General features: G+C 33.9%; 5 protein-coding genes and 5 non-coding genes across 10 annotated transcripts; 6 read left to right on the forward strand and 4 right to left on the reverse strand.

Moving 5' to 3' along the window:
• Window positions 1-1,483: 1,483 nt before the first annotated feature.
• Window positions 1,484-1,814, forward strand: T03G11.14. Its single transcript, NR_071000.1, has one exon. It is a non-coding gene; the product is annotated as an Unclassified non-coding RNA T03G11.14 (non-coding RNA).
• Window positions 1,689-1,817, reverse strand: T03G11.16. The gene has a single exon (NR_071001.1). It is a non-coding gene; the product is annotated as an Unclassified non-coding RNA T03G11.16 (non-coding RNA).
• Window positions 1,818-2,921: 1,104 nt separating this feature from the next.
• zchc-1A (Zinc finger C2HC domain-containing protein zchc-1A) lies at window positions 2,922-6,064 on the forward strand. The gene is made up of 10 exons (NM_076478.7): window positions 2,922-3,125; window positions 3,204-3,274; window positions 3,328-3,459; window positions 3,515-3,662; window positions 4,418-4,490; window positions 4,544-4,640; window positions 4,692-4,816; window positions 4,862-4,969; window positions 5,492-5,563; window positions 5,846-6,064. The coding sequence occupies exons 1-10, from the start codon at window positions 3,122-3,124 to the stop codon at window positions 5,982-5,984; spliced, it is 969 nt and encodes a 322-aa protein (NP_508879.4). The 5' UTR covers window positions 2,922-3,121; the 3' UTR covers window positions 5,985-6,064.
• Window positions 6,065-6,071: 7 nt separating this feature from the next.
• metl-9 (DREV methyltransferase) lies at window positions 6,072-7,703 on the reverse strand. The gene is made up of 6 exons (NM_076479.8): window positions 7,608-7,703; window positions 7,282-7,551; window positions 7,149-7,235; window positions 6,760-6,869; window positions 6,438-6,711; window positions 6,072-6,387 (listed from the first exon to the last, which is right to left on the reverse strand). Exons 1-6 carry the CDS (start codon window positions 7,665-7,667, stop codon window positions 6,253-6,255), a joined length of 936 nt encoding a protein of 311 aa, NP_508880.2. The 5' UTR covers window positions 7,668-7,703; the 3' UTR covers window positions 6,072-6,252.
• A 1,023-nt stretch (window positions 7,704-8,726) lies between these two features.
• On the forward strand, window positions 8,727-10,048 carry sru-48 (Serpentine Receptor, class T; the record flags this gene model as incomplete). Its single annotated transcript, NM_076480.2, has 5 exons — window positions 8,727-8,957; window positions 9,003-9,212; window positions 9,388-9,656; window positions 9,715-9,811; window positions 9,860-10,048. 5 exons carry the CDS (start codon window positions 8,727-8,729, stop codon window positions 10,046-10,048), a joined length of 996 nt encoding a protein of 331 aa, NP_508881.2.
• Window positions 10,049-11,882: 1,834 nt separating this feature from the next.
• T03G11.13 lies at window positions 11,883-12,079 on the reverse strand. Its single transcript, NR_071002.1, has one exon. It is a non-coding gene; the product is annotated as an Unclassified non-coding RNA T03G11.13 (non-coding RNA).
• Window positions 12,080-12,783: 704 nt separating this feature from the next.
• T03G11.9 (MARVEL domain-containing protein) lies at window positions 12,784-15,240 on the forward strand. Its single transcript, NM_001375032.3, has 6 exons — window positions 12,784-12,901; window positions 13,514-13,599; window positions 13,648-13,770; window positions 13,938-14,012; window positions 14,068-14,158; window positions 15,031-15,240. The coding sequence occupies exons 1-6, from the start codon at window positions 12,871-12,873 to the stop codon at window positions 15,174-15,176; spliced, it is 552 nt and encodes a 183-aa protein (NP_001361990.1). The 5' UTR covers window positions 12,784-12,870; the 3' UTR covers window positions 15,177-15,240.
• A 228-nt stretch (window positions 15,241-15,468) lies between these two features.
• On the reverse strand, window positions 15,469-17,630 carry zig-6 (Zwei Ig domain protein zig-6). The gene is made up of 6 exons (NM_076481.8): window positions 17,458-17,630; window positions 17,252-17,402; window positions 17,051-17,199; window positions 16,859-16,999; window positions 16,726-16,814; window positions 15,469-15,708 (listed from the first exon to the last, which is right to left on the reverse strand). The coding sequence occupies exons 1-6, from the start codon at window positions 17,516-17,518 to the stop codon at window positions 15,568-15,570; spliced, it is 732 nt and encodes a 243-aa protein (NP_508882.3). The 5' UTR covers window positions 17,519-17,630; the 3' UTR covers window positions 15,469-15,567.
• T03G11.15 lies at window positions 17,630-17,769 on the forward strand. The gene has a single exon (NR_071003.1). It is a non-coding gene; the product is annotated as an Unclassified non-coding RNA T03G11.15 (non-coding RNA).
• A 4,337-nt stretch (window positions 17,770-22,106) lies between these two features.
• On the forward strand, window positions 22,107-22,308 carry T03G11.19. The gene has a single exon (NR_071004.1). It is a non-coding gene; the product is annotated as an Unclassified non-coding RNA T03G11.19 (non-coding RNA).
• The last annotated feature ends 1,520 nt before the right edge of the window (window positions 22,309-23,828 follow it).

Consider the following 23,828-nt stretch of genomic DNA (forward strand, 5'->3'; position numbering starts at 1 on the left):
GCCAGGTCTGTGTGGCAAAGGTTTTAGATGCAAAAAATATTACAGTAAATTAAAAATTGCAATATTTTCTCAAAAAAACTCCGAAACGGAATTGACAAAAAACCCGCCAAAGCTTCTTCGGGAACGGGATTGCCAAAAAATTTAGCTTTTTGCAACTAAGGACAGTTGCCAGAAATTTATGTGAACTGCTCTAATTTGAATCAATATAAAATACAATATCTCATGACGTATCGAATTATTAATAAACAGGAAACAAGATGAATATTTATAATTTGATGAGGTGTAGCTTCAGAATAGAAAAAAAATGTGCAATTAATAAAGAGAGAGAAAGAAAGACGAAAGAAACGAAACCCAAGTTTTCTCATTAAAAATAAGAAAATGCTCACAACTTCTGTTTGAAAATCGATTGAAAACGTCTTCCAAAAAAGCAACAATACATATATTTATGAGTAATAGAGAAAAAGACACCGGATCAAAAAAAAGGATGGTGAAGAAATGCGGCCGTGTTAAAATGTTGAATTTTTATTTTAGGTAGAAGCAAGTACCAAGCTATGTGTTACGGTTGTCAAGTAAAATTTATATAAAAAACAGATTTGAGAACTTTGAAAGATTTCAAAAATATAATTTCTTTTTAAAAAAATCAATTTTAAATCCTCCATTATTCCATTATTTAAAATATGTTTTATCAGTTATGGGATTGTATTTTTTGTTTCTTTATTTTGCCATGTTGGAAGGGTATAATTATAATAAAAGTATCAAAGTTGATTCAAGGTGCAAAAAACCAAGTATTAAAAAAAACCTCGAAAACGCATAAAAGTTACCAACTGCCAAAAAAATTGGACAAATAATTAAAATCTATTCTGAAGAATTCCGAAATATTTTCGCTGTACATCTCTGTTCTAACAGTGAAATTTTTGAAAAAAAAATTAAAAAAATTAGAAATAAAAAGAAAACCTGAATGCAAGCTTTAACGAATTGGAGCAATAACACCTTCAAGTGAACAATAAAAAATTTCTACCTAAAAATGATAATTTATTTTTCAGAGAGTTCTGGCTGGAGCAAATTTTCCGATAAGATTTTAAAAGATATTTTTTCCGAGTGTGAGAAAATGTTTGGATCTAACGATTTCAACTACAAAGCGTATGAGACTGCATGACATCACTGTGTGCCCTTTCGAACACTTTCGGTCCCGTCAAAAAGTGTAAATCACATTAAAACAACTTTTGACACATTGTAGATAAAGTTTTATGTGACAAAAAACACATCACATAGAAACAGACCGGCAGTGTGAAAAGCCTAACTAACCAGCTTGGTTTCTTTTGCCGCTCTCCAGAATTGCGGAATTTTTGCTTCTGGACTTGTGAAAAAAGCAGTCTACCACACACACAAAACAACAAAAGATATCTCCTCTTTATTCGTTCTTCACTCGCACTCACAATCATGTTACTCATTCTATTCTCCTTTTCAGCGTGGATAAAATGTCGGAGTAACAAAAAAAAAAGAAAAGAAAAAAGAAGGATCATCTTTGATTATGGGAGTTTTAACTACGTGTAGAGCATTGGAATTGGAATATTTGTAAAAATGAAAGAGTTGAAAAGCGGAATATAGAACTGGAGAGAAAGAAAAATCAAATTATTTTATAATACATATATGAAATCTGGTTAGAATAGAAAAAAAAATGAAACCGAGTAAATATGTGCATTCACTTTTTTTCTTAGTAATGAAAAATGAAAAAAGAGCTGAATCTCTCGGAAGAAGCACCGGAAGTCTGTGTACATCTGCCAGGGCTGAAAAACCAAGTAAACGAACATGGAACATTTTCAGATGATAAGTGCTACTTCATTTTTCTCCTTCTTATTTGAAAATGAAAAATAAGAAAAAAACGCGAAATCTGAAATATTTTGTCACGAAAAGCACGAATGTCGCCCGGAGAACTAGTTGTTTTTGCTTCTTGCATTCTGGATAATGAAACTTTTATGAACCATTTCACGTCCAAAAAAAAAAACTTACTGACGCCGCTTTGAATGCCAAACGACAAAATTTGGTGAGTGGTGGAAACTTGTCGTGCAGAAAATTTGAAATTTTTCTAACCCAACAACTATTGAGAGTGAGAGTGAAGCAAGACCTCCCGGTTATTAGTTCGGAAGAAAATTGAAGTTGGGATATTTGAGAAAAAATTGAAAGTGCAAGGAGTTTTCATTCGAGAACAATTGTGTCGCAAATTCAGGCACATTTCTTTCAAATTCTAGTTTGTCAGTGGTTCAGTTGTTCTAATAATCAATGGTTCAAAAACCTGAAATGCTAGAATGCACATTTTTTTAAAGGTTTTTTACTCATATTAAGTTTTTTTTTCCAATGATTTTGGGAAGATTGAACCTAATGTGAAATTTTTTCAAAAAGGTCCATAAAATATTTACAACTGAATTCAGGTTTTGAGATAAACCACAAATATCAATTCAAATTACAATTACACATTTGGTAGTCAAAGATTAAATTCTCAAAGTTAGTAAATGTCAAGAAATAAACATATTTTAAAATTAACTCTTTCTACTAAAAATGGCTTCATTTTTCAACCGCCGGCAGAGAGAGGGTTTGCGTTATTAGATATCATTTTTTATAATGTTCCATTAAACTGAAATAAAATATTTGCCTTTCGAGTATCTATTTCAGCTGAATAATCCTTTGAAAATACTTTACATCACCAAATCCGCGCTCATTCATTAATCCGGATACACCACATCTGAAAAAGTGACACTTGTTCGAGCAATTCCTCATTTCCTGTACTTTCTGAAAATGCTCATTTTGAACCAGTCGGCAAAAACCGCTTTATTGTCTACTTTTTCTCATTCTCATTCTTCACAACCGCCCTTGACAACAACATCTCAGTAAAACGAGTGTGTGTGCTCCACGAGCACAAGTTCGCATAGCTCTTTCTTCTCTCCAATTTGGCGGTCCACTTGCGATGTGCATGCTGCTCACGCCGAAACCCGCATAGCAACCATTCTGCTTAGAAACAACGAGAAGCCCGTTTGTGACCACTTTCAAGGGCTACCACCGTTATTATTAGTGAGACCTAGAGACCTCACGCGCACGCACACTTATTGTCGTTGTCGTCTGAAATATGGGTAGGTTTTTATTGTAATCTTCTTGATGAACACAATCTCATTTCGGATATTCATCACAATTCTTTTCCTGTTTTCTAGATTCTGCCGACCCGAATGAGCCAACTTTTCCTTGTCCCATTTGTGATCGGAGATTTATCAAATCTAGTTTGGTTTGTCTTTTTGGATTTATATTTTTAAACCTTTTTTTTTATTTTTCTTACAGGAAAAACACGAATCGGCATGTAGAAAGCTTGCATCACTCCACCGAAAACCATTTGATTCTGGAAAACAGAGAGCTAGCGGAAGTGATCTGACCTATGCGGATATCAAAAAAGTTCAACATGAGAAAAATAAGGTATTTCATTCAAATGAAATCTTGTGATCACTGGATTTCAATGTTCAAAGTTCAGAATGGTGGCGTGTTTCCGAGACCACAAACAAACTGGCGTGAACGTCATGGTAACTTCATAGACGCGGTTTCATCATCGAAACGTGTTGATTATGCGTTGAAAACAGGCGCACCGCTTCCGCCTCCACCAAAAACTGCGGTTCCCAGTGGTGAGTTTTTTAATGATCACGAGACTTATGAAAAACGCAGGTGGAAAAGAAGATTTCAAAGTATTTAGCTGAATATATAGAATATGTTTATGAATTCTCTATCTTTGAAAATGAGTGTGAAATTAAATCGAGGAAGAAAGAGAGAGTTGTTTCAAATGAAGCGTAAGATTTCACCAAGAATAATTATTCACACATAATTAAACTTGAAGTCTTATGGAACATTTTATGATGAGGAAGGCGTGGGACATGCGTCAGTCCTTGAAAACGCATATATATATAAAAACCTAAAAATGCTGGCCAAACGCAGTCCGGGCTTTTCTTCTGTCGGTTTCAGTTTAATCAAAGCCCCACCGCTAAAATAAGCTTGCCCTACAACTTTGGAGTTCCGTGTGTCAATTTAAATCAATTTTAAATACAGTAAATACATAACCGAATCAGATCACTGTCAGACCATTGCACACAGATCTTCATAAACCAACACCGGACGACGAAAGTCTGGAATTCAAATACCTAACAAGTGTAAATTTGAATTAGCCTTTTTGCAGTCCTAGATACTAATACATTTCCATCTCCAAAATTAACCACAATGCGACCTCTTAAAGTAATGCAGTTGGGTGCAAATTTAACAGAGGAAATACAGTGGAAGTTCATTTTCTTGTTATTTGCGTCATAGACGTTGGGAAAACAAGATAATTAAAATTACAAGTTGACAATTCTTTGGCTTTATCCTTATTCAAATTTCTAACTATTTTCAGACTATGTGCAATGCGAATACTGCAGTCGAAACTTTAATGCTGCAGCAGCAGAAAGACATATTCCATTCTGCAGGTTGGAATTATATACATTCATCAAACTCCCAACTCAATAATATTTATATACAGAGAACAGGCAACGCGAAAACAAGGCGGCAATTTGAAATCCTCTGGCGGAAATCGCGCGCTCACCGGCAACTACAGAAGCACGCCTTCGAAAAATGAAGTGCGCGCTCTAGAATTTATGGCAATTTTCTTTTCCTTTTTTTGGTTTCAGGGAAAAAAACAAGAGTCGTCAAGTAGAAACGGATCTGCAGAGCGGAAACCAACCACAAGAGGAAGAGATGGAAGTCTTTTAAGGGCTCGTCGAGATGATTCAAACGACATCACTTCAAGAAGGAAGTCAGTGTTTGCGTACAATAATTGAAGAGTATTTGGTTAATTTAGGTCTCTGGACACTAGAACTTCTTTAACAACTGGTCAAGCTTCCAACCGGCACACGTCACTTTCGGCAGGAATGCGCCCAACACTTCCTCCCATGACTCCTTCTAGCAAGTAAGTACATCATGTGATATTATTAAGTTGAACCAGAATTAGTATCTCGCTAGTTTATTAGGGAGTCGCGTGCAGAGAATTATTTTTAAAAAATTGTATACTTTTCTAAAAAGGGATACAGTATCGAAATATATGAGACCCATATTAATGGTAAAATTTTTTGACATAAAAACTTTTGTATCACTAATTCAAACTGATTTGGAAAGGTGTGTAAACAACATTTTTATCATCACCTACTTAAGAAATGACAGTGTATAACGAATGTCTTAGAATCGATTTGACTCATATTTTTAAAGTATCGACAACCCTGACTGTAATTCTCTAGACACCATACAGACCTCCCTTTTTAACTTGTTTCTGGAGTTCGTTATTCCGTTTTGATAAACCACAAAAGTAGATTGCATTTGTTTTTTTTTCTGGTTTTTAGTCTTCAAGAGTATTCGTAGTAATAAATTTCCTTGAAACAACATCTCAAAACCTCGAAACTATGTATGTTAGTTTTCACAAATAGTGTGTTTGAAGAAGAAGTAGCTCTGCAAAACGAGATGCACCACTACAACAGTCTTCTACTCCACAACAACGCCTAAAAACACCGTGAGTTTTTCTTCACGCCAATTATATTTTGTGTCGTCTGCATTTCGTTTACCCATTTCAGAATCTCCTTGGCTCAACGTATGAGTAAAATGAGCATCAACCACTGACTTGATTTATTCATTTTTCTTCACAATTTGGTTTTCATATTTGGTTCAGTTCCCCTCATTATCCCATCCCATTGTTTAATTGCCTAATTTTTATCTCTCTGCTTGTATATTTTTTCAATGGTTCAAGGTGGTAATATGATCATATTTCCTTTTGAAAAATTAATAGAGTTTACAGAGCGTCGACTACAACAACAGCGAGTCGTAGTGGTTCGAGAACATCTTCCAGAGCTTGTCCGCGTGACGATTCCCGCGACTCCCGTCTCTCTCAAGCCAAAAACAACAGTCGTAATAATTCTCGCTCTCGTATTTTCTGATTTTCAAATTCTGTATACTTCTGTTTTTTTTTAAACTTTTTTGAATACTTTAACATATAAAAATGCACTTTTCCTGTAAAGCTGTTTGTCTCAAAAAATTCATTTAAAACTTAAAAATAAAATCATGGGTACCGATATAATGGGTGAGCACGAACTTGCAAAAATACTTTGGAGAAATGGATTCACGATTTGGAAGCAACGGTATGTTGAAAGAACCGTAATAAATGACTGGTGACTGAGTATTTTGTGAATAAATTATGTTGAAAGTCTAAAGATCGGTATGTGAAGCATGAGATGTAGATTCTTGGGAGACGGAAGTTGTTTCCTGTGTGATTGTGGAAGAAGGCGATTCTGGCTCGATGGGTTTCAGAAGAAAGATCGCGTCAGGAAGGTAGTAAGCAGACTGAAATATTTTGATGTTTGAAAAAATTTTCAAATCAAACTTCCACCCACATTGTTCATATCTCCTTCGCAAAGATACGGCAATCTTGTCCATCTGAGCACCTCAAAATTTGCCGGTTTGAAAACATTGACGATCATATGATGAACATGGTCGGCGTAGGTACGACCAGCAACGTTCAGGTAGTTGTCAGGTCGGGTGCTTCGTCCATTTGGATTGAATTCCACGTAATGGCTGACTGGAAGCACAAGCGACACGATGACATTACAGTTTGAGCGGCGAGCGACGTTCCACAAGTCGTTCAACAGCTTTCCTGGCGAGTAATGGCTGAAATTTGCAGCTTTCATTGAATAATCTGAGTTTCTGTTCACTTACCGATCGAGGAGGTTGAAAGCGGTGACCAAATCAAATTTAACATCAGTTTCAGCCCACTCGAGTGCACTGAGAACATTGTATCCCTTCCAGCTGAGCCGGTTTCTCATCTTCTGCAAAAAAACTTTGTTTGTAGTAATCTTGCAGGAGGAGTAACGTTTCCGTTTTTGCAAAAAAATTTAAATTTCATAGTGGGAATTTCAAAACAGCCGGCTTGGCGTTTTTCAAATATTTGGATACATTCGTTGTCCTAGGTAATTCAAACTGGGATAACTGCTTGACATTAAGCCAAAAACGCAGAAAAGAAACGCAGAAAACGTTTTCAAAGCATTATGTCATCATAAAATGTTTTACAGTATTCAAAGCCTTTTTTTTTAATTTCAAGTTCTTACCGATGACAACTCTGTAGCATAAACATGCTCAAAGAATGGGCGCATGTGCTCTGTAATGTCTCCGTTGCCAGCTCCAAGATCGAGCACCTGAAATATATAATTGCGGGTTGGTGAAACAATTTCCCATAAATACCTTTTTGTCGGTAGAATTCCAAGATTCTTTCTCGATTGCGAGAAACTTGGCGAACTGATTTTCACTGAAAAGGAACATGTTTCCGAATCCGGTCATTCCATTGATATCAGTTTTCGAATAGATTGTCGACAAAATCATGACCCCAAGGTTGCGAACCGTCTGCCAAAAGAAATTGCTGGCAATTTTATTGGAGTTGTCAAGAAACTGCTGCGTTTCCCCATCTGGCAACGATGCGGCGAACAAGTTTTGTGCAACATCTGAGAGACTTGTCTGAAATTATTAATTTTCAAATTTTCAAAAAATTATCTGAATTAAAAAGAACAAACCTCTGGCTGATACCAATGCTGGGCTCTCAAGCCGTACGTCCGCTCCAGTTGAAATGACATTTTGGCAGTGAAAATCGATAACAATAAGAGGAAGAGAGGTGGTGTGTGGCGAAGACGGTTTGAATGGGGGAACGCTTTGCACTGTTGGCCCGGTGTGTGCAAACGCGCTCGATTCACAATAAGGAAAAAGATGGCGGGTTTGCCGCAGCGGGAACAGTGTGTTGAGAAATTAACTTACAGGTCTGAGTTGATGAGCGAGAAAATTGTTTTCGTCGTATCGAAATGAAGAAAAAAGTAGAATTTAACTAGTTTAAAGCCTGTTTTTAATAGCCACATTGCACTGTCCAAATGCAAAACATACCGTGCCAATTAATATATTTGAAATAAACACCGAATGGGACCCATCAATATGTGAAAAAGAGCCGTTGAAGGACAGAAAAAAGATGTATCAATGTTATCGATGACAAGTTTGAGATTTTCCACCACAACATCGTTGTGCCAAAATCGGGAGAAAGCTACTTGGAAACATTTTTAAAAAATCAGAAAAAAACAATATATTATATTTCCCTCCAAATTGTCTAGTTGTTCCACTATCAGTTTTGAAACCCACACTTTAACTTTTTGAAATCTTTCCAAAAAAAAACCATTTGTAATACCTTTCCACTTCTTCGCCACGTATTTGTCAGATGTAAAGCCATAATTTTTCACTGCAAAACTACAAGTGTGCACAAGTCCATGCAGAACTTGAAATGTATCCCAAATAGTCATTCCCGTAAGCTTCAATCATTTACGTCAAAGAGCCGGTTTTCTCATTTTTCTTCTCATTTGTAATTATGACTCTGAAGCCAATAATTTAGATATTTTTCCCGCTTCTCTGATTCGTGTTTAAGAGATGTTATTTTCAAAACTAAAATCATTATTATTCCCAACTCCTTATACGTGTTCATCAGTTATGCATAGAATATAGAATATCTGAGATCTTATGGGTTGAATCTCCTGAGAATTGAACGATAAAGTCACACCTCTACACTTTTGTTAAAGATTACCATTGTTATTGACTTTGAGTTTTCTTCTTTTCTCCTTTCTGATTCACTCCGGCTCAATCAACTTTTGGGAAGAATGCCCACGTTTCCCGAATTGGTTATGTCTGTTCACAATGACAGTAGATACCTGAACTACGAATTCAAAATGAATACAGTGTCTTGGTGTGTTCTAGGCCTGTCAGCATGCGTATTTCTCGGACTTATCTGTTTTATCAGAATGGCAATAATTTATTGTTCCCAACCTTCCATGGCTACCAAAGCTATCCATCCGCACGTATTTAAATCTATGGTTATTATGCAGTTGTCGGTAAGCTGGTTATATTTTTTCTTTGTTATCTGTTTTTTTTTTCAGCATTATATTTTCTTCATAACTGATAATTTGGCATTCCGCGTGCCTTCTACCGGATTTGTTACAGCTAGCTGTGCTGCCATGGAGCCTAATCACTACTTAAAAATTATTTACCTGTCACAAATGTGGGGAACCTATTGGTCAATGTTTTCCTCACTATTGTTTTCTATCATTCGAATGATTGTCTATGTAACTCCAACCAGACATGCAGAGGTAACAATTATCTAATTAGCCACACTGGCTCGTTTTGTAGAATTGCCGCGCACCCATGCTTGCACTCCCTTTCGCTCAAAAGCAACCATGATATGAGCCTTTGAAGTAGAGGGATACATGCGCAAATCTAATAGTGAAAATACCGTCAACATTATTAATAACGCCTTATTTTCAGTGGTCGTCTTACGTTTTTTACACATTCATTCCGTTGGCTTTCTTCTCACCATTTGGAATTACGTACTTTATGTATCCAGCAAAAGGCTATTGTAGACAATGGGGATCTCCTTTGGGCTTCGGGTCTGTCTTCATCTCCTACACCGAAACCTATGATGAAATACGACACGACATATTCTTCATCCCGTTGACTTTAGCTGTCCCTCTCCTTATTATCATCAACAATTTTGCTCTTATAGTTATGGCAGTTGGCTACTCAAAAACATTAAAGTAATTGTATTAATTTTCAAACAAAATTCTATTAAATTCATTAATTTATTAATTTAAGGCGCGGTCAAAGTTTGTTCAAGCAATCATCTCAATTATCCCTTATCTTGACTAGCATAGCAATGACCGTACCATACATCACAAGTGGAATATTGACGGTATCATTTTTTAAATTTTGAATTTTTGTTATATAGTATTGAATTCAGGCAGTCGTAATTTCATACCCGGACGTCAACGCCTACGTTCTCTTCATTCGAAGCCCGATTACCGACATTGCTCAATCATCAATCCCAATAATCTTCTACTTGACTCACCCACTGTTCCGTAAAAAGATACAGAAAGTATACGTGGCGAATGTGATTCCATCTACATATCGGTCAAATCTACATTCATAGAACTACTATTGCACATCTCATTTCCCATTGTTTGTTACTGGAAACTTTAAATTTCTGGATATCCATATAGTTGTAGTTTTATTAACTCAGATATTAAACCAGTATTAGAGAACTAATTTACTCCCCGTGCACGTTTCCCTGTAGATCTTGTGTAATTTATGCTCAAAACATCCACCTCAAAGTCAGTTTGTCTATTCCTATTCCGATTTTTTTCTATTTTATTATTTTATGATACACCCATTAATAAAAATGTTATATTTAATGATAACAAAAAACAAGCGTTGTTAATTAGTCATTGATCAGAACATCATCATACTTAAAAAAAAGGGTAATTAGTATTTGATCAGGTTGTTCTTGCTTATGATTCAATAACTTTTGAACTTACAATCAAAATTTTACAAGAATTTGAAATTTTCGTATTTCTGAAATAGTAAACACCTGAGATGACGCAGGTAGTAGCCTTTCTTCAAAGCAAGCCTCAATTATACTGAACTGGAGTTTTTGTTTTCAAACAATACATAGTAATCATGTCTGGTACTTTTTTCCACGCGTCATGAAGTTAATGCGGAAGAAGAACTATTTTTAGAGAGCAATTACTTATGCAATTTTTGTTTTTACATAGGAAACTTGTCGTGTAATTTTTGGGGAGAAAACATGTTTTGTTTAATTTAAAAACTGTCACTTGGGGTGCAACTGAAAAAATAGGAAAAAAGATACAATAGTTTTCAATTTTATAATGACACAAATAACCAATTTTCTAATCTTTTCATGGAAATTGGAAATTACAATAAAACATAACTAATCTAGCCAAAAGCTCGAATTGTACCAAAGTAGCAGAAAAGCTAGTAGAATTGCTATTAGAATTATTAAACAGTACTTACGGTTAATGCGAAACGGCGAAGTACACAAAATTGGGAATTTCAGGTACATTTGGCTGTTAACAATTAAATATCAAGCCGCCAATTCAACAGCAACAAAAAAGGTAAGATTTTATTTTATGTACAGAAAAAAATCAAGTGAAAACTCATCATGATTTGGATGTCAACCGAAAATTTGTTTTCTACAAGTTTTATAGTTTAATTGAGTTTCAGTTGTATTTGAACATTTCGAATGTTATAATTTGCATAAATATTATACTATTTGAATAAAACCAGAATATGTATTTTTAATATTACCAATATAAATGAAAGTTCAAGTCTTCAATTGTGTGCACCCGATACTAGGGGTACCTATCTTTTCTCAGGTTTCCACATTGTGTATATTAATGACCCGACACTTTGTCTCTGGTGGTGTAAAATCTTGTGCGAATGATCAAGAAACGTCGGTTGAATTATAAAAAGAGAAGGAGAGTCATGACGAGCTATTGTATGTGGGGAGAAGCGTGTGTGTGTGGAAAATGACGCGGTGGAGGTGGCAATCCATTAGCAATGCAATTCAATTGATTAGTCTTAGGAAATATCTTGAGTCTTGGATCTAAATGTTGTTTTTAGGTGTTTTCGGCGTTCCTGTCCCTGTTCCACCGCCCACCCACGACCATGGAATCCGAAACCCCATTCCCAACTCTCGAAAACCAAACCCATTCTCGATCTCCGATCAGTCAAAATACGTCTTTCGAAACATGTTTTCTTCCTCCGTGAAGAAGTAGGCAGGTTATATATATTGTTGAAAATGCGTTACGTCTCATAATTTTTTAAGACTTTTTTATCTTAAATGAAAGGTGCCGAGCATCTATCTCTTTGGAAAATTATCAGTTTATCTGATTTTCCGATCCAATCTTCCAGGTGCTATATTTTAAAATCCTGGTGTCGGATTTGAAAAATGAGGCAGACTCTCATCGGCACACAGGGAAGACCCGTTTTTTTCTCAGCACTTTCACATCAAAAGTGCAATTATTGGACACACGAATTGTCAAATCAAATCATTCCAGACGTTTTGTCTCTCTGCCGGCTCATCATAGAGTGTCACTTTTTTACACCTTTCATCTTTTTTTTATTACAACTGGGAAGAGACTTGTTGCGTTTGATTTTCTCGTAGTTTGTGTGTTTTCTGTTCTAATTTCGTCTAGCTTTTCGATAAATTATCTCTTGGTCTTTCTTGAAAACACTCGAAAAGAAACTAGGATTTTATTCCGTGATACTTTGTGAAACTCGGGCTTGAAATGTGATATTGTCGGCAGAGCAACATGATATGATATATGGATTGGATTCAGTACGTGCAGACATGTGTTACTACATCTGAATTGTTTCCTCACGATTCACTTTTTGTCTAGAATCCCGGTTTTATCGATGGTTTTTTGGCTTATGTTAGCCTGCGTTGAGAGCCTGCGAATTTTATGTTCGAAGTGCGTCCCCTCGTTTTCAAATCGTATACTTTGCTTGAAGAGAATATATCCGTTACACCAAGCATTGAAGTTTTGAACTTTTCCTACTTCCTGGTAAAATAGTACAAACTTTTGTGGTGAATGTGGGTAGGAGTCCCGTTTTTTTTATTAATCTCTGATTCTTAATTTTTTAAACACATATTGTCCTGGAAAAGTTTAAAATATTTTTAGTGAAAATATAGTAAAAAGAAAATAGTTCAAAAATTTTCTTCCTCCTTTTCTCACGCGATTTTTTTCACATTTCTGCCCGAAACTGTGAGCTGATCTCAAGTTTCCGAAGGCTCATGCGAAGAAAAACGCGTTTCTTTCTTTTCTTTGATAGATGACGACTTTTTGTTATATTTTTTTATTCCAGAGTAGATATTGGACCAGCCAGAACCTCTACGTCATTCCATCCAACCAGCCCAGACGAGTCAAATCTATGGCGCTGTGATGAAATTTGATGGAAATTAGCTGTTGCCTCTGTCTTGAAGGTGAGCACAAATGTTTTGGAGTGTACTTGTTAGCTAAAAAAACACCGTCAATGCGAAAAAAATTCCAAAAAGTACGAGAAAGTTTGATTCAAATCCGTGGAGAAACCAAGATATAGACGGGGCCTATAATTGATTTTAATTATCGGACTAAACAGTGAATACAGTTCTGAGTATTTTTGAAACATGTGAATAGCTGTAATAAAGGGTAAAAAAAATACCCCGTCACAAAAAAAACAATGATAAGAGTTACTCTTGTATGTAGTATTGCTTGTTTTTTACCTTAAAAAAAGTTAAACTTATATAATTTTTTTATTAACATGACTTAGATGTAAAACTTTAAAAAAATCAGTAGAACATTATTCGAAGACGATTTTTTGAGCATAAAAAGTTGCGCATTGGATTATTTAATCTACGACGATTATTTGGCTGAAACCTGGTTTATTGATTAAAAGTTACAAGCAAACATAAATTTACTCAAATTATCAAGTTTTTAAACATTATGATGATACATCTAGAAAATTATACCGTCCCCGCGGATTTCAAACACTTTGAGCTCATCCAACATTGTAAGAAAAACAAATTAAAGTGTTTCCAAAAAGTTATCCATTTCAGGAACTCGGATAATTCTCGAGGATGAAATTGGGGGTGAGGACGACGGAAGCTCTTACAAGTGTTGTAGAGGAGATGTGCACGTTAAAGTAAGTATGTTGTTCAAAGAATACTTGTGTTAACTGAAATATTTTCAGCGTGCTTGTTTCTACGTGTCGATTTCGGCACTTGTAGTATGTTTATTTTCTACAATATGCATGTTTTTCGGTGTTTACACTGTCAACTTATGGCTAGATATTTTTCTGATTGTTGCGAATACGGTATGTTTTCGAATTTTTATTTATGAATTTTTAACTTAATTTATGACAATTATATTGCAACCACTATTTTTAAATTGCAATTTTTTTGAGTGCAATAAATATAAGTTCACCAGTATGTATTTTCTCTTTTCAAACAACAAATTGTTTTCAATATTCGATTTTTGCAGGTTGTGGCCATTCTCATGATGTTTGGTCTTTATTATGACAAGGCTTCATTACTTGTACCATTTATAGTTTCTGAAGTGAGTTTTCTCTGCGATTTCTTGACATTTCTGAAGACTAATTGCTGTTTTTAAGATAACGCAATGCGTCTGTTTCTTCATTCTTGCCAATTATGTTCTCTACTATACAATTGTGTTTCGAAGGCAGAAATTTTATCAAAAATTTGGTATGATTTCAGAATTTTTTTTGGAAATATTGGGAATGAGGATTAACTGAAAAGTCGGATTGTTATTTAAAAATGAAATTCATAGCCCATGTTTCTAAATAATTTCGAATGACAAGATGAAGTATTGAATTGGAATTTAACGACAGCTTATTTAATAATAACAGTCAAAACAATGAAAAATCAGCATAAAATAGATGTTAAAAAAAACCAAAATGAACCCGTTGAAACCGGAAAATAAAAATCAGGTTCCTCCCAGTTATTGATTTTGCATCGAGTTTCTTTTCTTCTCCGGTTTTTTTTCGTGATTTTTGAAATTTGAAAGGTCGTTCATAGAAATTTGCTTTAAATAGCATAAAACGGGTGGTAATGGTCACTTTAAAAATTTTTTCAATTGATTCGATTTTCTCAAGTTAGCAGAGTTATTGTTTCCAGCTTTTTACAAGCTTAACTGATTTATCTACTGTAACGTCTTAAATAAAACGATTCAAAATTAAAATAATTTTTTTAATTGTTGTACAGTTTTATAGTTATTAACATTTGTGCAATTTTTATGAGTTTTATTCAAATTGTTTCAGCAAAACATATGAAATGGCTTATTAGCCTACGCTACTTTGAGTTTTTCCGTTTTTTTTTTGTTGCGAATTGAACTGGTTTTTTCTCGGTGATTAGTTTTTGTATTATCCTAAATTACATTTTTTCAAACTGTGAAAGGCCATTTAATTTTGTTGGAAAATGGAGTACTGCATCATTCATCTGAATTTTTGCAAAATTGAAAAAAAAATAATAAAAGAATTGTTCGGAGTTGTATGTATAACATCGTATCCAACTGAATCTCTTTGCCACATATTCCCGCAATCTCATTTACATTTCAGATCAAATGTTAATGGTGATATCAATATATTTGGGAATCGTAATTTGTATAGGCGCCATATGGGCTGCCACCAAATGCTATCACTACCTTCGGCAAAAAGCCGAAGGTATCTATCCGGACAGTGGTGAAAGATGTATGTGGGAGTGAACACCAACCTCGTCATGATGATACTCGTCTTGTTTTTTGGACCAATGAAATATTTTATTATTTTTTTTCCAACTTTTATGTTTGTTGTAGCATAAAATATTCGTACGAGAATATATATTATGCATACAGTCCTGGGAAAAAAATTGCGTTCAACCAAGCACTCGTGAGCTTGTAGGGAACTTTTGTTACTGGAAACAAAAACATTCATGAGAAATGCCGTATTTGTTCAATATTTCTTTCTATTAGCGTGTTTTTTTTTCATATTGTTGCGTTGAACACGATCAGAAAAATGTTTTTAGCTATAATAATTTATTGAAAAGAATCAAAGTTATTCCAGTGACTCAAATGTTTGAAATGATAAAATGAGAAAAAAATCAATACACTTCAAAATTTAGTTGTTGGTAAATACTTTGTTGTGAACATCAGTGCAAAAACTGTTACACATCTGCTGGCATGCCACGTAGTTTTTCTCTCCTGTGGTTCCAAGAGTCACAGTTTTTGTGTTTGATGAGCCGCTGCTTACATGGAACACCTATAATAAAGAAACAGTTTTTTTTTAACTTTTCAAAATGTTAAATAACATAAAATAAGCTATAATGACGGAATAGAAAACTTAAAAAAATTAACAAAATTTTTTCTTTTTTTTTAAATTTTTAATTACTTTTAAATTTTGCAATTAGAATTTTGAAAAGTTCTTTACCTCAAAAAAAAATAAATCAAAAATATTCAACAAACTAGAGTGTTCAAAAAAGTAAATGTTATCATATTAAAATGTTTATCTCTTACGTTTGGTAAAATGTTATCCCATTGTGTTTTGAAATCACATTAGAATTGTTTTGTATAAAAATATTTATGTGACAAACAAAATATGTACAATATTTTAATAATAATTGCAATACTTAGCCAGTTTCTGTGACAAGTTTCGAACAAAGACATTGTTAATATTAATGTTTTACAACGTATACGCTGCTTTTATACTGGGTAGTTATCAAAGATCATAAATAACCGTAATTTTTTAATAAATTTTTTGAAAAACTCGAAGCACCTCAATAGGCTTCTTTCAATTCCCTTTATATTCATAGAAAAAATTATTTTCAAAAATTTTGCCCAAATATATTGAACTTGGTTAAGTAGCATTCAAGAAAAAAACCAAACTTCGCCAACTTTATGGCTAGATTTATTTTGCCGAAATTAAGCGCCAAATACCGAGATATTTTGTCAAAAATCCCTTCCTTTTTTCTCAAAAAAAAACTATCACTTCTCTTTTGATAAAAGTTTCACAGTTTACTGATAAGGTTTATCTGTATTTATCTGTCGGTTACCAGCTCTACACACAAAAGAACATTTCCCTACAATTACCATAAAATTAAATAGCACCTTTTGTCGACGCAACTCATAAATTTTACCCTTGATGGCTGCCGCCATTGTCTCACTTTTTGATGACTTAGACTACGGTAATTTTATATCTTTTTGCTCAGTGGCTGTCATTCCTAGATCTAAGCCCATTCTAAGATAATTTACAAGTTTTTATCCTATATTTTTCGTTTACCTCGCATGTATACTGTCCTGCGTCTTGTTCTGGTTGATAATTTTGAATTTCCAGAATAGACCCTCTACTGTAGAACTTGTGCTTACCACCTGAAAACACCTTGTTTCAACTAACAAATTTCCTCAAGACAAACCTTCCAGGATTTGCTTCCCGTGACGAGTCCAGTAAGTTATGACACTGTCTTTCTTGGCGGATACCTCACATGAAATATTAACCGAAGCAGTCGCTAGAACTTGACCAAAGTGAAGTTGTTTGTCTCGGAAGACAATGTCCTCTGCAAAAAGTGTATTATTTTTTCAAAATCTCGACAAACATTGAGACCTACCAAAAACGATTACATCCATCTTGTTCATGTATACTTTACTTCCAACCTGAGCTTGACAATAGTACACACCACTGTCCTCCACACTGGAATTTCTGATAATAAGTCCGAGAGTGTAGTCGTCTAGTTTTTTGACCTCGACGTTTCCAGTTCTAAAACATTAGCTGGGTTATATTTAATAGGAAAATAGGGATCTTGAAATACCGGTCTAGTCCACCATGTTTCTTCCAGATCATTCCTGGTTTTTCTCCATTACTATCAGTCTTCTTAATAGAGCACACAAGAGAAATCTGGTGACCAATTGGTTTTTGAACTGGGTTTGCATTTGGGCTAATGGAAATGGTTATTTCTTCTTCTGAAATGTTCATTCTTATGAATAATAACACTTTTTAAATTTCTTTTCAACAAACCTGCAAACGAATAAGAGACTAGGAAAACTAGTGGTAAAAGTAAAAGACATAATTTAGTCATCCTGTTTTCAAGGAAGAATTTCAAGGAGACAACCTAGTCCAAATGATAGTAGCCACCGCTACTAGAGACTGTTGTGAAGGCTTCGTCAGGTGTCAGTAAGATTCATTCTTGTAAAATACTCGAGGCTTGGGTTACCACCACTGCCCTCCTCATCTCGCTCGCTATTTTTTCAGATTAAAAGAACGCCGAAGGCTATTAAACAGGCTGGAGTCTTTTGAAAAACGTGATGTAGGTGATTGAGGGAGACTATTAACTCTGGATAATTGTTCTGATGTTTTTAATGAGAAAGCTCAGTGATTTGTGCACTTCATGATAGTCTGGAAAAAGGACAATTTTATTGAAAATAAATCATCAAACATCATGAATTAAATGTGAGAAACTTTTAAATTTGCAGTTATTGCAAGGTACTTATTCCAATACAACTTGATATGATTGACAACTGTAAATGAAATACATTTCAGAATATTTACAACAATATATAAAATTTTAATACCGAAGGCAAGAAGTGCGAAAAAGTTAATATTTCTCAATAGTTTTTAATATTGCGAAAAATAGTTATTTCATAATTTATTTTCGATTATTCAACTTTAAATACGCCTGCCGATTAAACAAACTAATAAAATATAAATATGTTGAACAATAATTTAAGAAACAGTGACAGTGTGATGTTCTTATTAATTTTTTAACATATACATTATTATTGCATTATATATGTAGGATTAATTCTCATTCAGATCAGCACGTGAACCATTATGTCAATACTATTTTAACTAAGATTTAGAAATTATTTTTTTAAGCCTAACAAAATTCAAATACAAAAACAATCACATGTAATTTCAAAAAAATTGAAAAACTTTTGGTACAAAAATAATTTGAGCTCTTTTCGTTATTCCCAATTAGATTTTTCGTATTTTCTCTTCAAAAAAATATCTCGGTTGCGATCAAAAGTTTTTTTCAAGTAGCTAGGTAACATAAAATTGTAAAAAATAGTTTAATTTGCAGTTATTGAAATTTTGATCCATCAGCTGAATGCTAAAGGCGAAACAAGCGTGCAATGTTGAACACTGAAAAATTCTAGTGCGCAAGCATCATGGAGTAGTAACTTTTTACTGGTTGATACTAAAAAGATTTTGTTCAATTCCAAATTGTTCAGTTTAAATCGGTTATTGAAGTCTTCTTTTTGACAATTTTTCTCCCAGTTTTAAGACATCAAAAAAAATGTTTTGTATTACATTTTCAAATTTAAGTTGAGTTGAATTTTTACAAGAATGGAGCCAAAAAGTAAAGTTTCTAGCAGATTTCTTACTACCAGTCTGGAATTTGTTCAAATTGAAAGCTATTTGAAAGTTTTTTAATACTCACTAATTAAAATGTTATCACAAGAAAAAATAAGCTGAAAAAATCAACTTTAAAACTTATCGTACACTATGTCGTGAACAAGTGCTGTAAAAATTATTTTAATTGGAGAGATTGTGGACAGTTTAATCTACCATTCTAGCGCGGGCCAGTGCGCCCAAAAAGCGACACTGATTGGCACAAAACAGCACTGAGCTGCACAAGTCTAATGCCCAATTGGCCTGATAGCGTATTTATTTTTGATTTTGCCCAAGAAGCCCACTGGGAGCACCATTAGGAAGTTAACTCCCAAATCCGCAGAGCTTAATGCTTAAAAACGATCATCCTTTTAAACTTTTTTTTAGTCATTGGATCTTCAAAATTTTTATTTCAACGTAATCAGTAACAATTAACTTTTTTTACTTTCAGAAACCCTATACAAATGCATATTAGTATATAATTTTCCACACGATAATGCATTTCATATAACGTCATTTTTCACATTTTTTCAGGTTCTTAAAAAGCCTTTCAAATTTGATTTTAAAAACGAGCAAACTTTCAAATTACATGTTTTTATATTTGCTGATAAGAATATATAAAGGTCGAACTTTCTGGAGGAAACAAAAAAATATTTGAAGTTTTGTGGTCCTTTAAATATTTTTCACACTTCCGAGATAGAGCCTCTCTGCAATTATCATTTTTAGAAATGCATGTCAATTATTTTCAATCATGACAGACTAAAAAATGACTGGAAATGGTGAAACAAATTTTAAAACATTATTATAACGGTCTTTCGGACTTAAATTAAAAATTATAATCTTAAATTAATTTAAAAAAAACGTAGGCATCAGTTGAAAATCTCAGTCACTTACAATTTATACATATGTTTATGTATCAACTAAAGTTTTGATAAATACAATCAGAAAAACGGAAGCTACAGTTTCTTATAAGAATTTTGAAGTTACAACTATAATGCTTCAAGCATTTTGTCACTTTTTCTTTCTTCAATTCATCACTTCTTCAATTTCTTCAAGTTCCCATAAAGCTTTTATGAACTCTTCGTAGATTGGTAGAAATGAGTGGGCTTATAAAGAATGCTCCGGGAGGTCACACTCCTCCGAACCTGCAATAAATTTTACGGTTATCGAGTGTTGTCCCGTCGTGTAGAAAACAATCTTGCAAATGCAGAACGTTTCTCATGATGTTTTCCAACTCGTATCTGTTCTTGAACCCAGCGATCCCTGTTCAGAAAATCTGACAAGTTTACAACGAAGTTGTTCTTGTGGTAACGGAAAAAGCAATCTTTAGCCACCGACGTTGCATTAGAGCTTTTCACGTAAGCTACCTCTTCTCGACTCTTGTTCTTAACACTGGCTGAAAGGTTTTTTACACACATTCATCATGACGGCTAAAGGACGTCCACGAAAGAACAACTGACGACCGTCCGCATTCATTAATAAATGTCGTGCCATCGTCGATGTTTACTACACAAGACTTTCATCGAGCCCAAGTTGACACACAAAACGACTCTAAGGTGTCACTTTGGTAATGCCGACACTTCTGGCTTCTTAATTTCTACAATTCCTATGGCACAACTATTCAAACTAATTTTCAAAATTGTACTCGGTGCAAGTTCGTACACTTTTTCGTCTGCAGTGATGATCAACTAATAGACGATCATCTCATTCGTCAGGTATTTGAGATGCGAGATAGAGAGATTGGCAAATGAGATTTGATTTCGAATCATTGCAAAAATTCTCTTTCCCTCTCCCTCCCTCTAAATTGTTTTTTGTTACAGCAGACAGGTATCAAAAGCGTTCATTTTTCTTATCCACCTGTGATTTTGTTAATATTACTTCAATATGCCTAAAGTTGCTAAATTTTATTTGGTTCGTTGATTTCAACGTTTAATGAGTTTTCTAAATCATAGCTGCACATGCTAAAAAGCAAAAAATCGAATAGAGAGCGGAACACATCTGCTTTTGAGCAGCCTTTTCATTTCTCTCATTTTTGTTTTGCACTTGCAAATACTACATGCAGGTAGTTCTAAACTTTTAACTGGGTTGTTATGTATGTATGCATTTTTTTTCAAGTCAATCTGATTTTCATTTTTTGTCAAAAATTCTCTTCAGTATTTTTGTTCATTCGACATCAAAATGTGTAAAAATTTGAACTGTAAGAAAATTTAATTATAATAATGATTAAAAAAAAAGAAATTTTAATTATAATAATGATTAAAGTTACAAAATTTGTTTAAAGCAAATTCAGCTGTATTTGTCGTTTTGATACTATCGATTTGAAAAAGTTAGGTAAATTTAGTAAATGTTTGTCAGTAAACCTGAAAATTATCATTCTTATTTTTATTATGCGCTAAAACAAAAAATTGCATTATTTTATAAAATTTTTTGATAATCTGAACATCGTTTAAAATGACATAATTTTTTCTAGAATATTTATTTTCATATTCACTCTCTAACTTTAAAAAAAAGTTTCGTTAGAAAATTGATTCAAATTAACATGAAATTCAATAACAAAATTTTGAATCTACTGTTGTTCTAACTATAAAGTGGGGTTCGGCCAGCGGGGAAATCATTTTAAACTTGTCATATGATGCTTAAATGACCAAATGTCATTCTTAAAATGTTAAAAAAATTTTCGGAAGATTTGTATATTGAGTCCATAAGGGGCGCAAACTGAGTTTTTGTCGCGTTTCAAAAAATCTAGAACTCATTTTCGAACCCCTACAATGTTAAAATGTGAATATTTCAAACATAAATCTAAAAGAAAACGATTTTTTAATCAACAACTTCGAATCAAATTGGGTTTTACTGCTTTTTGCCACAAAATCAGATATGTTCATTTTGGCACTATAGATTTTGCCATTTGTTATTTTTTCACTGGCTGTACTCCTTTATTGGAATACGTCTTTGTATAATTACCGTCGCGGAATTCTAATATTATGGGTGATCACGTGACAGTTGATATTTTTTTCTTGACAATTGATAATGATTTCTGTTTTTTGAACGTTATTCTAGTGGTATAAAAAGATAGCATTTTGAACCACTTCCCGTAAATCTCCGAAAGTTTCTTGGCCTACTCTTATGTTCTTCCCGCGCCGCTGCTTTATTGGTTTCTTCACCCCGCAGACGCCCACTACCACGCCCGGAATATCAAAATACATGGCAGCATGAAAACAATGAATAAGTTTAATTGAGACCACAGATGTTCTTGGATGTTTCTTCCTCCCATTGTCTTCCCCTCTCTCGATCTTTCCCTCCGTGTACATGGATCACAAAAATGAGGGAGATATAGAGGGAGAGCGGGAGAGAGACCATGGGGGAGGCATATAAAATTCACATTTGCTTCCCGTTTCACAATAAATTTTTAGCGGAAGCATCTGTACTTGAGTACTACCCCCATCCTCCCACTGGAAACCATGTGATCGGATTTTAAACCACGTTGTTTATTTTTTGTTGCCATCTTACTTGATTGTTGTTTTTGTTTCTTTTTTTGCCTTTTCAAAATTCGTTATCACCACACAAAAGTGTGGTATCTTTCTGATGCGGCCATCAAAAAAAGGTGAGCTGTTCGGCGGCGCGAACTAGCAACCGCGCTTTATTGCTACTAAAAGTGTTCCGTCTGCCAATGTGTACTAGTGTTTTCTCGCGTCCGCCTGCAAAAATGTTTGGGTCCTCTGTTCAATTTTTATTGGTTCTCATGGATTGCAAAGTGTTTCGACTTTTATCACCTTTTTTCATGACATCGGTGTTTGAGATCTAGGAAAGGTATCTCTACTTTAATGCTTCTCAGAAAGTTTCTCACGAATCGAGTTCAGATTTGAAGATATTTTGGTACTTTTTCAAGAATGACTTCAATGTTTTCAATAATTTTTAGGTATATAATATATTTTAGTTTAACATTTATCAGGAAGTGGTAACAAAACTATAGATGAATCTAGCTTCTGGAATGTCTTAAACGCGACCTCCCGTTTTTTAGGTACAGTTTTGCCAGTTTTTTGGGGCTTTCTTCATTATTGTTTTCAAAATTTCTTCTAAAAAATTTTTCTCAATTGTTATATGTACTATGTATATGCATCATTAAATTACATCTTGTTTTTTGGAACAAAGTATTTCCAAGCTCTTATCAACAATTTTTAATTATTGAAAAGGTACCCCTAATTTTATGAGATTCTTAAAAATCAAACAAACAGGTTCCCGAATTTCCTTTCGATTACTGCAACTTAATCAAGTTGTTTAAATTTTTTGAAACTCGAAAAAAATCAGTTTGCTATGTGATCTGTTTTGATTCAAAGTCATGAGATACGTGGACCCATGACGAAATTTGATCTATGAATTGACATTTCTAGAAAATACTAGGAAATACCTCCACTTTATTTCTAGATTTTTCTTGTTTAACATTCTGAAAATTAACAGTAACTGTCAGCGTTGCGTTTCTCGAAAAATTCTTAGTATTTTCCGGAAAAAAGTGAAAAGAAGATAGTTACAAAAATAAATACAAACCGGATGAAAAGATCGGCGAAAAAATCGCAATATATTCGTAATAATAGATGATGGCATCTCGGCTCCTGCTCTAGGGCCAGTCCATGAGTCGCACAGCTAAGTGATTCGAAATTTTTCAAATAATTTCCTTACGGTTTTTTAAAATTCATTCTTTCTTTCTGAGCCATACAAGTTTTATTTGGAAATATCACTTTGTTAGTTTTTTTTCGATCACATTTTATGCATGTTCTTGGAAATTAATATTTATTTGAAAGTGGCTAACTATCCAAATAAAACTTTTCTAGTATTTATCAAAGTCGTCAATCCAAAAAAAACTGTTTATTCATGTTCGATTGTCTAATTGCACTTTAAATAATGATACTGAAATTTTGTATGGGTTCGAGCATTGCTATATGTTCTTACAGTTTTAATGTTTGAGTGCAATTGGCTTAAAGAATCGTAAAAAAATAACTTTT

The sequence above is a fragment of the Caenorhabditis elegans genome, chromosome X (genome assembly GCF_000002985.6).
Source record: "Caenorhabditis elegans chromosome X".
NCBI classification, from domain to species: Eukaryota; Metazoa; Nematoda; class Chromadorea; order Rhabditida; family Rhabditidae; genus Caenorhabditis; species Caenorhabditis elegans.